Below are 13,397 nucleotides of genomic sequence, written 5' to 3'. Positions count from 1 at the left end.
TACTTTTCTGAAGTCCTCCTGGTACTGCAACACCGGGGCTCGGGGCTCGGGCGAGTGGGGATGCACGTGGCGGGGTGGGGAAAGGTGGAGCAGAACGTTGCTGGATGATGGTAAAATTTTGCTACGGGGGATGGGGGGATGGGAGTGATCAAGGGGTGGGGGGCGGGGGATGAAGGGCAAATTGATTCCTCAGGGAGCGTGCGGAAGGGTCAGAACAGCACGAACACGACATATGGGTGATGTAAGTGTCATTGTAAGTGAGTAGGGGGTCCCCCCTTAAAAGACAGGAATTGTCTAACCCCCTTTCAGGGGGGGTTCTTTTCCTTTCCTCCAGTTATTTCCCCCCACGGGGGACATGGACGACCACATGGAGTCCGCGGGAAGACCGCCCAACCGGATGATGATGCGCAAATTACCCGCAATGCACAAATTAAAACACATGCATACATACATACATACATACATACATACATACATACATACATACATACATACATACATACATACATACATACATACATACATACATACATACATACACATATACAGGGTTTGGCACTACTGGTAACGCGCGACCATTGCCCCCGGGAGATCCCGGGATCGAGACCCGTTAGAGTCAAAAATCCTTCCGATGGTGGAAGGTATTGCGTCCCTAGTTGATGGACGGTGGTGACCTGGGATAAAGTTAACCTGCGAGCCGACCAGGAATGGAGTTGGGCCGCTGTCGACCCGGCAGATTCCGTTGGATGCTGGTGGTGGGTGCGGAACCTGAGCGCTCCACTGAGAATGAGAAGTTGACTAGGGTGACTGGATGAGGGTGCCCCGAAATACCGGGGAAGGCAGGGTTTCGCAGGGTAGCTGCCACGGGCGAAGATACACCCTCCTGCTTCACACATCATACACAATAACACACAGCTCTAACCCCGCCTCCTGATGTTTGGGGCCCCTACTCCACATAGTGATATCCAAGTTGATATTGGTTCCCCCCGTCGTACTCCGTACGCATGACGCTCTCTCCAGGGAGGAAGGAATGTGGATCTCAACGTGGCCGCGGCCCTGGCGGCGGGTCTGGAGTGGCCGGTCAGTGGTGCCAACTTCTACAACCGCCGCGCCCGTACAATTCTCCGGGTACGTCATTGACTATCTGCGCCTCTATCTGTACACCCGTACATCCGTCCGTAAAAACTCATGTCGTACGTTTCTTTGTGTTTATGTACGGCAGGGACTTGGCGGGAGAGGGGGTTTAGGAGCTGAGCCCTCAGCTGCTCCCCCGCCTTCTCCGTGTTTCGCATGTGTTTCCCCGCCTTTTCCCCTTTTTGAAAATCATCCCACTCCCCCTTTGCGGTTCGTCTTTCCCCCCTCGCCTCCCCCAACCAGGCTATATGTCAGCGGCCTGCGGAGACGCTCCTGAAGAACCAGACCGCCGCCGCCGCCAAGCTGGCGGCTGTGAAGGCGGCCGTAGCCGCCGCGGACGCAGCCGCCGTGGCCGCTGCTGCTGCTGCTGCAGCTGCTGCTGCACAGCCGGAAGGTGGCCCACGCGAAACGGACCCCTCCTCTCCCCCCGTCGGCCGCCGTACCGGCGGCAAGGGAGCTGGCGGCGGCGGCGGCGGTGGGGCGGATGCACGAGCAGCTTTTGCGGCGAGTGGCGGCGGCCGCGGAATGGTGCGGGAAGGGGACGGGGGGAAGGGGCGAGGGGAAGGGGGGAAGGGGAAGGGGGCAAGGGGCGAGGGGAAGGGGGCAAGGGGATAAGATGCTGCGATTTCTGTGGCCTTCGCGGTACCGTTGAACGGTATTTGGTGGATCCTTTTTCCTTTCCTCCCCAACCCACGTCCAACTAATGTAATGGACTTTTGCCCATCAGAAAGTCAACCAGTCAATTTTAATACTTCAATGGAGAGTCAATGTACGAATCGATTGCTTTTTTAAAACTGATTATAAACTTTAAAATCTTTCCTCTTGCGTGAGAGGAGTGAAAAGATCTAATGACCGTTCCTTTCAAGTGCCCATCCGCTCAATGCCTTCACTCAAAACCCTAAAACCCCTTCTCCCCCCCCCCCACACACACACATTCACACACTCCTGGTCGCAGGGCCTTCTGAGCAGCATGAGAATGTCCAGGGGCAGGAGCCGGCGAAGAGGTAGCGACGATGACGATAATAGCGACGGCGGGGGAAGCGGTGGCGGCGGTCGTGCAAGAAGGCGGAGGTGGGTGATGGGTGGGTGGGTGGGGGGTTAAGGGGGCTATGGCGGCGGCTCGACGATGCCGACGGCGTAATGGGAGGTGGCAGGCACAAGGTGAGTTCAAGGATCGCTGTACAACTGCCGTACAACGGCTGTACAACATCCCCGGGGTGGGAAGAGCGGGAGTTGCTTAGGGTTAGCGGCAGCTGTCCGTACTCGATGTGCAGCTGCGGGCGCTAGAGGCCATGACGTTATTTTAAACCGGCTGCTTTGGTGTTTTATAAAGGGATTACAGGCGTTACGGTTGGCGTTACGGTTGGCGTTACGGTTGGCGTTACGGTTGGCGTTACGGTTGGCGTTACACGTAGGTCTGATTCGTCCGAGGAAGTGTTGCCTTGGGTCGTGAACGCCAAGCGTCGGGAGGAGGAGGAGCGGGAGCAGCTGAGGGCTCAGCTCCTAAGAGGAGCTGGCGGCGGCGGCTTTGGCAGCAGTAGCAGTAGCAGTAGCAGCAGCAGCGGCGGCGGTAGCAGCAGCAGCGACAGCGAGGGCAGCGAAGACAGCATCAGTTTCGGCGGCGAGGACGGCGACGACGTTTGGATATCACCCATGCTACAGGCCTGGCTTAAACAGGAGCACAAACTCCACCGCGCGAAACGGCGGCAAGGCTGTATTACGGAAGCGACTCCGCCGCCGCCGCCGCCACTGGTTCCAGCTGCGAGTGACGGCGGCGACGGTGGGTACGCGAGTGACGGCGGCGACGGTGGGGTGCATCGGCTGACGCCACGCACTCGGAACGTTGCCGCCGCCGGCGTCGGCAGCCTGGCGCGACGGGTCCTAGAGCGTTCGGTCCTGCTGCCGCCGGAGCTGGCGGCCATCCGGGACGCCGCCGCCGCCGCCTCTGCCACCGTCGCCGTCAGCGAGTCGCCGTCGCCGTCGCCGTTATCGCCGCCGCTGTTGGAAACGACGCCGCCTCGGAGCGCACGTAGCACGGATACAGGTTTCCCTGCCGCTGGCAGCGAGGCGGCGGTGTCGGCGGCGCCGACGCCGACGCGGATGATGCCGCCGCCGCCGCCGCCGCCGCTCACGTTAGAGAGCTCCTGGCCTTTAGGTTCGGTGGATACGCCATCTAGGGCTGGCGGCGGCGGCGGCGGCGAAAGTTTGGGGACACCCTTGAGTGGAGCCCCTTGGGCGCTTGGAACCCCCGGTACGGCACCGGCGGTGGAGGGAGGCAAGCCCCGCAAGCCCCGCCGGCGGATGCGCTTCGAGGATGAACAGGTACGGCATTTAGGGGATGTCCGCAGGTACGGCACATGTCTGCGGGGCGGCGGCGATGGCATGCTAAAGACGGGTTTGGAGAGGGGGATAGCGGGGGGAGTTGCTTGGTAGCGATTTCAGTTGTTGGTTGGTGAGTTGGTTGTTTGATTGGTTGGTACCGGTAGGGCGTGTCGTGTCACAGCGCTGTGTTGAAGCCAGCCAGTTAGCTGAGCAGTCCGCCAACTGGACAGGCACCAGCCAACCAGACGGCATGTTTCCTTGCCCTTGCCTTGCGCCTGCTGCTGCCGCGGCGGCGGCGGCGGCGGCGGCGGCTGCCATTTGCGCCGGTGAGCGCTCTTTCCAGGCATATGCAACGGTTGCCGGTTTTTACCATCCTGACGCTGTACGGCGACGGATTCTTTTTGTACTTTTCGCAGGATGCGGCAGAGACACCGACGGATGCCGGTGCCGACGCGGATAAGTCGACGCCAACGCCAGCGGGGGCGGCGGCGGCGGCGGCGGCGGGACCCGGCATGCTGGCGGCGGAGCCGTCGAACCTGTCGATAAACTCGTCCCTCGCCGGAGCAACCGCCGGCGGCAGCGTCGGCGGCAACGCCACCGCAGCGGCGACGCCGCCGCTGCTCAGAAGCGCCTTGTCGCACCCCACGGTAATGCCGGCGATGTACGGCACCTCTGGCGGAGATACCGGCAGTGTCAGGGAGGTTTCAACGGAGGACGGCAACGGCGACGACAGGAGTAGCCCGGCCGTCGTCGTGACTGTCGCTGGCCGTACATTTCCGTTACGATCCAGTTTAGCATCGGTGGAACTGAGCGGCCCAGATTCCTCTAGAACATCTGTTTCGGAGCTGCCGTCGCTGCCGCTGCAGCCGCCGGCGGCGGCGTTGGCAGCGGTGGGTACGGCGGCGGTTGGCGCTAACGAGCACCACGGCGCTCGGAATCATTACAGTGAGTCCTGGGGGGCTTTGGGTTTTGTATTGTACGGCACCTTTTATCCGTGGAGATGAATCATACTTAATTTTTTTGTTTCATTTTGTACGAACCGTGTTACCATTGTTGATTGTTCACCCCCATGCACGGAGAAGTAATTTAACACACTTTTTCTCACTGTGCCTTTTTCTCCTTTTTTGTCGGTTTTTTGCCTTATCGGAGCGCAACGGCGCAATCCGTGCCGTACCATCCATACACAATGCATAATCCGTGGTTGTCCACCCTATCAAAACTTTTGCTGGACTGTCCACTTCAGGTGCGCGTGTGTTGGAGCTGCCAGGGGCAGCATCGCCCGCCGGCGGTGTACGGTACTGGCCTGCCGTACCTGGCGCCAGTAGTGGCGCGTCGCCGCTGCCGCTGCCGCGCTCCTCCGTCACCAGCGTAACGTACGACGAGGAGATGCGGACGCCGTTTCGTCAGATCGGCGGTGGCGGCGGCGGCGGCGGCGGTCATGTGCCGTACCGCGACAGCGAAGTGGACGTACTTGATGCGGATGAGGCGCGAGAACTTATGGCGGCTCTGACTTTGGACTTTCGAAAAGTGAGTTGATGTTTCTTTTTCCATTTTCATTTCGACAGCTCCCGACAAATCCTTGGCATCCTCGGATCGGCGGATTCTCTTTTGTAATGAAATGAGTTTCTATCCCACAACATGTTTTGCTGGGTATTCGATGTTTGATGTTAGCGGTTACGCTGCCTGTTTGCGAATTTGGGATTGTCGCAATAAAAAATCGCGTCTGAAAAACGTTTTCAGACTGTTATATAGCATCCCGTTTGTAAGCTTGGAGACTCGGGAGGAGTTCTGGTTGTGCTGGATTGGTTGTGTTGGGGTTACAAACGTGATGCAAGAAAATCTAAGTTGTACGCCGTACGCCGTACATTTGCACCCAGGACGAGGCCTTGTACGACCTTCACGGGGGCCATGTGGCGGTGCGCCCGTCGACGAGCCACTTCCGAGCGGCGCTTGCAAAGATCCGTACGGAAGCCTCATCGCTGTTGCAGTCGTACAGTCTGCCGTCGTATCCGGCTTACAGCGGCGGTGCTGCCAGCGCCGCCGCCGCGCCGTCGTCGTCGTCGACGGCGGCGGCGGCGGCGGCGGTGGCCCCCCCGGTAGTGGCCGTAGCACTGCATCCGCGGCCAGCGTCACCGCCGCCCACAGGCCCTTCTTTTTTGACGGCAACGCTGTCGGGTACGACAGCGGCGGCGGCGGCGGCGGCGGGGCCTATGCCCCGTGGCCATGCAAGGACCAGTATCGGCGGTGGCGGCAGCGGTGGTGCCGGCGCCAGCATGGATTCTGGCGGCGGCACAAGTACGACAAATACGCGGGCCCGCGACGGCGGGCGATCCGTAAAGCAGGTACGCTGGTTTTTCACCTGTCGTACTATGCGCGTTAAAACTTCGGAGCCAACAGCTCGTGACATTCTCACGTCTGTGGCCACATGTGTGGTTGCATGTGTATATGCGTTTGTATATATGTCTGTATGTCTTAGGGTTCTTCACGTCATCCTGAACGGGTTCAGGAGCTGTTCCCGGGGGGGGGGGAGGTTCATTACGGATGGAATGGAACAGTAGTACGGGAAAGTGATGAATGATGATATTCTCCTTCAATGAAAAGCACGTGCCGTGCTGGGGTGGGTACGGTACAAGTAAATGACCCACGGGTCGGCTCATCCTTTTCCCGCCACCGCCCTCTACGCGCAGTTGGCTACCCGCCACCGCAGCTTGCTCATTAGCGGCGTGCACTTGCGGTCCCTCGCCTCTGCGGTACTAACGGCACCGGGCGCACCGGGACCGACTGCCGCCAAAACCGGCGCCGCCGGCCCCACCGCCGCCAGGCGGCGGCGGCCTTCTGCCCCCGGATGCCGTACGAAGCCCTTCCCACAGCAAGTCGTCGCCTTGCGCGGGCCATCGTACACCTCGGTCGGATTCAGCCACACGCCTGGCGGCACCGGCAGCGGCAGCGGCGGCGACGACGGCGGCGGCGGTGGCAGCGGCAACGGTGGCGGCAGCCTTGAGGTTGATGCAGCAGCCGCCTCCACTTGCGGCGGTGATGACGTCAGCGGTAGCGGCAATGGCGGCGGTGGCGGTGGGGACGCTTGGCCCATCGCGACGGAGCTTCGCGGCGAGGAGCCGTACCTCCACGTGACGGCAGCAACGGCGGCGGCGGCGACGGAGGTGCCCCGCATGCCGGACGCTGGTGTCCTGACGGCGGCTATTGAAGCGGCAAGAACCGCGTCAGGATGCAGATCCAGGCCGCCGTCGCAATGCCGGGGATCTGCCGTACCGCGGAGCCCGGCGGCGTCGCAGCCGATATCCCAAGCCGGTTCACCCAGGTGTTCCCACTCCAGGGGCGGCGGCGGCACTGGCGGCAGTCCGACGCCGCAGCAACACCCGACGGCGCCGCCGCCTCCGCCGTTGCAGCTGCAACTATCCGTGACGGGAGCGCCATTTGCCGGAGACATGCCGTACGCGCCCGGCATCTGCGTCAGCAGCGGCGGCTCTGCCGCCGCCGTAACGACCCGCGGGCCGCATCGTCCTGGGCGCATTAGCCCGGTGGCTTCCGTGGCGCCGATGCCGTCGACGCAGCTCCCGGAGTCATGGGACGCCCACGTCGCCGCTATGCTGCAGCGCCGTACGGAAACTGAGTTGGCTGCCGTACAGCGCGCCCACAGGAGCGTTCACACGCCGCGCGACGGCGCTGCATCGCCCACCGGACGGGAAAGGTCCCCCGACGTCGGCAACCACAGGCGTACTGGCGGCGGCGGCGGCGGTGGCGGAGACGCTGTCAGCGGCTCCAGCACTGGGATTGGCGACACCGATGTTCCGTACACTAGCGTACTGATGGGCCCTTCCGGTACGGCACTCCCAGATTTTGTACCAGTGCCTGGCGTGCGGCCCCCGCTGCAGAGCCGTTACGTCCCGAAGCGTCTGCCCGAGGAAGCGGGAGAGCAGGGGACGATGGCGGCGGCAGCGGCGGCGGCGGAGTTGCCGCAACCGTCAGGTGCTTTGGGTGGCGGCGACGGCGGCGCGGGCGGCGGTGGCGGCGGCACCGCCGCAGGCACGTCCCATCCGAATATTAATAGGAGTAGTGCTGTCGATAAGGAGGTGGGCGGAAATGTGGCGGCAGCGGCCGTGGCAGATCGTACGGAGGCTGTAGTAGTCCCGCTGCCGTTGGCGAGCGCTGTGCAAGATGCTACTGCTGTTGCTGCCGCGGCTGACGCAGCTGTAGCGGCAGCAGCGGACTGCCGTGGCGGCGCTGAAGAGCGCTCCTTTTCGGCTTCCGTTGGAACTGCCACCGCTTCATCCCTTCCGTCGGATGCCGGGTACGACATTGTACGGAGCTGCAACAGCTCTCCGCCATCGTCAGCCTTGCCACTACCGCCGCTGCCGCCTTTGTCTTCTCGGTCAGGTGGCGAAGCTGCGGAGATGCCGGCATGTTCTGAGCTGCGGTACGTCGACGGCGTTTCCGTACCGCCTGTACGATATCATATGTTCTGTTAATTAGCTAACCAAGGGCCCCAATTAGCCGCACCATTAGCCATGACCGTTCTGGATTATCACTTACAATGGTTGATGACATATGCCTTTCTGTAAGTACCCTCTTTACCCCACCAGTAATAAAACGAAATCCTCTCTCCGAGCGCCATTATCACCATCATCACCATCTTCGCCAAAGCTCTCCTCCCACGCGTCCTGTATGCATGTTTGTATGTCCCGCGTCCCCACGCTTCCGCGCCTGAAGGCTTGACAGATCCGGCGGTGCGGAGGCCGAGAGCTGCCCGCCGCGGCAGGGCTCCCCGGACCCCACCGCCGACGGAGTCGCAGAGGCCGCCGATGCTATGCCCGCGCTGCCGCCGCCGCCGCCGCCGCCACCGGCGGCGGCGGAGGAGCAACCATCGCAGGACGACACATCAGCATCCCCGGCGGCGGCGAGTACGACGGCGGCGCTGGAAGGGCCTGCGTCTCGACCCTTCCGGGGCAACATGCGCCGCTTCACTGTTTCCTCTGACGGCTCCGAAACCCCGTCTCGCTCCGCCACAACATGCGACGGCGTGGAAGCAGCGGCAGCGGTGGCGGCGGCGGCGGCGGCGGTGGTGGTGGCGGCGGCGGCGGCCGATCCACAGAGGTGCAATGACGTCGACGGTGGCGTCGGCGTCGTATTCGGCGATGGCAATAACACCGCTGCGTCAGAGGAAATAACGGTGGCGACGGCGGCGACGGCGACAGAAAGGAGTCCCGTCGTTCATGGTCGGCAGTTGCCATCACCGGCGCTACAGCTGCCGCTGCTAAGTGTGGACGAGGCGCTTATGATGTCCGGCTTTGGCAAGCCTCAGACGCCGGCACTGGCCAGAATCGAGCGAGCAGCGGGTCGTGTTCCGCTTAGCAACGGTACGGCAACAACTCGTCGTAATATTGAGCACGGCGCACTGGCCGTCGACCCGGCGGCGGGTCCGGCCAGTCCGCGCGGCGGCGGCGGCGGTGGCGGCGGCAGCGGCAGCAGCTTCACGTTGCCGGCGCCGTCGCGTCTGAAGCTCAACGGGCCGCATCTGCAACTTCAGATCCACCAGCACCAGAACGTTCCGCCGCCGCCGCCGCCGCCGCCGCCAGCCCCGGGGTCGCCGAGGAGTTTGGCGCCGGTGACGACCCGGGGCAGCGCCAGCGGAGGCGCCTCACAGGCCGCTGAAGCGACGGGGACCCTTGCCCGCGGCAGCGGCAGCGGCGGCGCCGCCGCAGCGGCGACGTCAGCGCCGGCGGGGCACACGGTCCGTTCCAGAACCTCGCCGCACACCCAGGCGCGGCCGGCGGCGGCAGCGGCCGGAGGTGACCTGTCAGACGGCGGTGCAATCACAGCGGTTTCGGCGCCACCACTGCCGCCGCTCCAGGGAACGCGGTCGTACAGCTACCTGCCGGCCACGCATCTGGTCCATCATGCCATTGTAACGCAGCAGCAGCAGCTGCAAGGCAGTAGCAGTGGTGGTGGTGACGGCAGCGGCGGCGGCGCCTCCAGCGGAAGTGGCTCGTCTGCCGGCGGTGACAGCACGACGGCTCAGCCGCCGGGGGCCGCCGCGGTGGCGGCAGTACAGCAGCTACAGCTTCCGCCCTTGCGCGACCCCGGATCGCCTCGCCGCAGCGGCTCGCCGCGGCTCTCGGCGATGCCGCCGCCGCCGCCGCCAGGGGGACACATCAGGTACGGCGAGCACGTTGGCGACGGCGGCGGCGGCGGCGGCACTGCTGCAGGTGCAAAATTTACTGCCTCGAAGTCCGCTCGTGTACGACAAGCAATGACGGAGTCTCTACCGGCATTGCCGATGCGAATGCACTCGCAAGGGAACTTGGCGTTGCAGCATCACAACGCCAAGGGAGGCGCCGGCGGCGGCGGCGGCGGCGGCACCGCCGCCACCGCTACCGGTGACGGCGGCAGCCCCAGGCCGCCGCCCCATGGCACGTCCTCCCGAGCCCTCAGCAACGGCTCTGGTATTGCCGTACAAGGTGGCGGCAGTGGCGGAGATCGGGACCGAATCATGTTGCCTCATCCGCCGCTGCCCAGGGAGCACTCGTCGTCGCAAACGGCGGCGGCGGCAGCACAGCGGCGGGCGGCCTTGGTGGCGGAGCCGTTGGCGGCGCCATCTTTATCGTCAAGGTTGTTGGCGCCGTCCTTATCAGCGCCGCTGTCGTCGCCGCCGCCGCCGCCGGCACTGCCTCCAGCAGCGACGTTGTTCGCGCCGGCGCCGCCAGCAGCCCCACTCGTCGCGCCAGTCACGTGTTTAACCGACTTACCTGACATAGTGACCTTGTTGTCGAGTGAGCCGCGGGTTCCCGCCAGGTCAGGTCCTACACGCATCCGCAGGATGGACTACTGACGGGCTCCCTGTCGATGCGCCACAAAATGCCTGTCTGTCTGTCTGTCTGTCTGTCTGTCTGTTTGGCAACATCTTGCCGTTCCTAATACTCCTGGTATACCCCCCTCTTCGACCTTACAAAGTCCCCAGTCCTCAGTACCCCCGGGGGGAAGACGGGGCCGACAAAACCCAACTCCCCTCCTCCTCTCGACCATTCAGCCCTTTTCCCTTTTTCCCCCCGCCTTAACCGGTGTCAACTATCGCAAATTGAGATGATCGGATTCGTTTGTCGTCGCCGCGGCAGCAAATGACCGGAACCACCGCTACCACCACCACCACCACCCACCACGGAATCTCAATCCATGCCGGCTTCTTTCGGCTTGTTTCCCCACGTCACTTCATTTTGAAGCCGCTCTCGGAGACGCTTTCGTTCCACCGACTTCCTCTCATAATTAGAGTGTGTTTTATATTATGTGGCGGTTGTGCGGAAGTCTTTTCCCATTTGCCATTGCTGACGGCGAACAACAAGAAGCGACGGATGTCTCAAGTTCACTTTTCTGCGCACACGCAAGTTTGTGCGCATGTGCGTGAGCGCGCGAGAGCGAGCGCGCGCGGCCATTTGTCGCCTGCACTCTACGTCTCGAAAAGGTTATATATACATATTTGCAAGCCCTAAGGGAGTTGATGGCCAAATGTGCGAGCCAAACGCTTTGCAGGCCGTTCAAATGTCCCTCAATTTGTCGCATGATTGTCAATCGGTATTTGACTTATTGCAAAACTATAAAATATCACTTCTGATGTGTTGTATTCGACAGTTTAGGCTGCGTGCGCGTCTCTTTTGCTTTCTGTTCTCTATTATGAAGTAGTGGATCGAAAACCTTCTTATATTGGAAAAGCTTTATAACACGAGCTATTGATTCATGCATCCCAGCTGAGTCACGAGACAGTTGCTCCGGGCTTTGCAGCAATCATATCTTATTTTCTTTGTCGCCCGTGGGGCCATCCGGATTGATGCTTGTGTCGTGCGTGAGAGAACGACGTAGGTGGCGGTGGCGGCAGTAGTAGCGGCGCGGTAACCCTTAGAGCTTGTAGGCGTCGTAGACGAGCGATGCAGCCGCCAAACAATGCGTTGCGTGTTGCGTTACGACATGTACGGCATCTGCGGCCCACCATGCGCATTCACAGTGGTGATGGCAAGCTAGCAACCTTGCTTTCCTTGGCCGATTCGTTCCGGTGTTCTATATGTATTTATGGTTGTATGAAGCCGGGGTGGTGGTGGAAAGTGGTGAAACACAGCTTGACACACCCCTTTGTGTGTGTATCTGTGTGTGTATGTGTGTGTATGTATGTCCCCTCCCACCAGCCCTCTGCTGGCGGAGCCCCTGAACTTCCCCTTCCCCGATGTTTACCTCCACCCCCCCGGGGGGACACCCTCATCCTCATCATCCTCATCGCACACATAAATGTGCGTTGTAGTGACTTTTTCGGGTGTGTGTTCAGAACCCACAACCACCAGCGCCTAAGCGTATTTGCTATATGTCTGGGGCCATGTTTATGTATGTATGTATGTATGTATGTACGTGTGTGTATGATAATGTGCATCTGTAAGTATCAGACAGAAAGACGTGTGCTTATCACGACTACGCCCAGACAGACAGCGGGCCGAGACAGACGTGGTCGAGACGCACTGCGAGTTTGAGACCAGAGAGATGTAAGGGTGCCGCAATTACCTATATGCAGAAGTGGGGGGAGGTTGAGGGAGAGGACGAGAGAGGAAGGGGAGGCTGAAAGGCTGTCCGATGTCGAGCGTAGCGAAATAGCGACCTCCGATGTCCACAGCGATCAGTCCCCCTAAATGCTAGGTTTACGAGCTTTCAAATTGATGAAAGAGCAGTTGGTTTATATTTATTAGTGTTACGTTCTACCCTTTGTTCCCAACCGCTCCAATTGTATTAAAAATGAGTTCCGCCTGCTGTCGCTGTCTCTATTTTGATGCTTGACGATAATTTAAAATGTACGACATGTACGAGCGAGGTATGATGTGCGAACATCGTTCCCCAAAGATGCAGTAAGGACCAGTGTGGGCCAGTCTGGTGATAAGTCGTAGGAATGACAATGTGTTCAGGTGGCCTAGAAGGCCCCCGCTCTGAAAAATAAACAAAAATAGTAACGAGATCTCCTGATCCCAATCGATGGTGGTTTGACTGATATGTTGCCGCACACTTGTAACTGACAAATGCGTTCGTTCTGGTGGCTTTAGGGCTTATGAATAAGGTGCTGATGTAAGCAACGGTCTCAACGGGGCCTGTGCCTGCCGTACGGCACATATGGCCGCACAACGACACACGGTTGCACGGCCTGGGGACGATGGCTGCGTATATCCTGACGCCGCCGCCCTCAAGCAGTCTGCACGATTTCCTCCTCATCGGCGCCCTTGGCTGCGGTCGAGCAATTTAGGCCTTGATGAAGATCAGCGTTCCCCGGGTTTCAGGTGCTCACACCGCAGCCCTTTGTGCATGTGAGACCAGGGCAAGCTCCGATCCACCCACCTTGGCCTCCTTGGCAGAGGAGCGAAGACGGGGACGACTTGGGATGCCAGTTGGGTTTCTTGGCTGAGTTAACGCACTAAGCACTGCAGCTCGTTGAAGATATCCTTCGAGATCTCCGCTGCTTGCCGCGCCATGGTTGCGTACTGCGACAGGTACTGACAACCGGCACCTCGATAATGGTGGCATCGAGCCCAATTGAGACATATCTAGTCAAGTTAAGCTGTAAGTATGTCAACTGTCAAGTAATAATAGCTTTAATCTACGCGCCGGAAGCCCGTTTGGGCCCATGGTTTTGATGCTAGCCTCAATCCGAAGTGTATGTGTTTTGCATGCAACTTGTACGTTTTAGACTGCATAAACAAAGTTTTTTTATAGGCGTGCACGGGTTGGGACGTGTCTTTGGTTGATGAACTAGGCAAGTAGTAGGTAGGTAGGTGGGTACGTGGGTAGGTAGGTAGGTAGGTAGGTAGGCAGGTAGGTGGGTAGCAGAGGTCGGCAAATCCTGCGGGTACTGCGGGTCCGCAGTACCACAGTACCCGCAGCCGAAATTCAGCTTAAGGCCCCGG

At 60.7% G+C, this 13,397-nt stretch overlaps 1 protein-coding gene across 1 annotated transcript in view; it reads left to right on the top strand.

Annotated features, from left to right (window-relative positions):
- VOLCADRAFT_104925 (uncharacterized protein) overlaps window positions 1-11,901 on the top strand; it is a gene marked incomplete at its 5' end in the record, with an annotated part of 19,301 nt that extends 7,400 nt beyond the window's left edge. Inside the window, 16 exons of the mRNA XM_002951006.1 lie at window positions 1,021-1,128; window positions 1,378-1,446; window positions 2,090-2,205; window positions 2,797-2,914; window positions 3,274-3,456; window positions 3,873-4,401; window positions 4,700-4,983; window positions 5,334-5,798; window positions 6,144-6,362; window positions 6,864-7,547; window positions 7,852-7,891; window positions 8,185-8,201; window positions 8,720-9,205; window positions 9,618-9,630; window positions 9,681-10,244; window positions 11,646-11,901. Of these exons, the coding sequence (XP_002951052.1) occupies window positions 1,021-1,128; window positions 1,378-1,446; window positions 2,090-2,205; window positions 2,797-2,914; window positions 3,274-3,456; window positions 3,873-4,401; window positions 4,700-4,983; window positions 5,334-5,798; window positions 6,144-6,362; window positions 6,864-7,547; window positions 7,852-7,891; window positions 8,185-8,201; window positions 8,720-9,205; window positions 9,618-9,630; window positions 9,681-10,244; window positions 11,646-11,668 (3,918 nt within the window). The 3' untranslated portion in view covers window positions 11,669-11,901. The remainder of the gene's footprint in view (window positions 1-1,020; window positions 1,129-1,377; window positions 1,447-2,089; window positions 2,206-2,796; window positions 2,915-3,273; window positions 3,457-3,872; window positions 4,402-4,699; window positions 4,984-5,333; window positions 5,799-6,143; window positions 6,363-6,863; window positions 7,548-7,851; window positions 7,892-8,184; window positions 8,202-8,719; window positions 9,206-9,617; window positions 9,631-9,680; window positions 10,245-11,645) is intronic.
- Window positions 11,902-13,397: the final 1,496 nt, after the last annotated feature.

The sequence above is a fragment of the Volvox carteri genome (genome assembly GCF_000143455.1).
Source record: "Volvox carteri f. nagariensis unplaced genomic scaffold VOLCAscaffold_21, whole genome shotgun sequence".
Taxonomy (NCBI): domain Eukaryota; kingdom Viridiplantae; phylum Chlorophyta; class Chlorophyceae; order Chlamydomonadales; family Volvocaceae; genus Volvox; species Volvox carteri.
The sequence above is the reverse complement of the archived record's forward strand: the minus strand, read 5'-3'. Positions and strand labels throughout refer to the sequence as shown.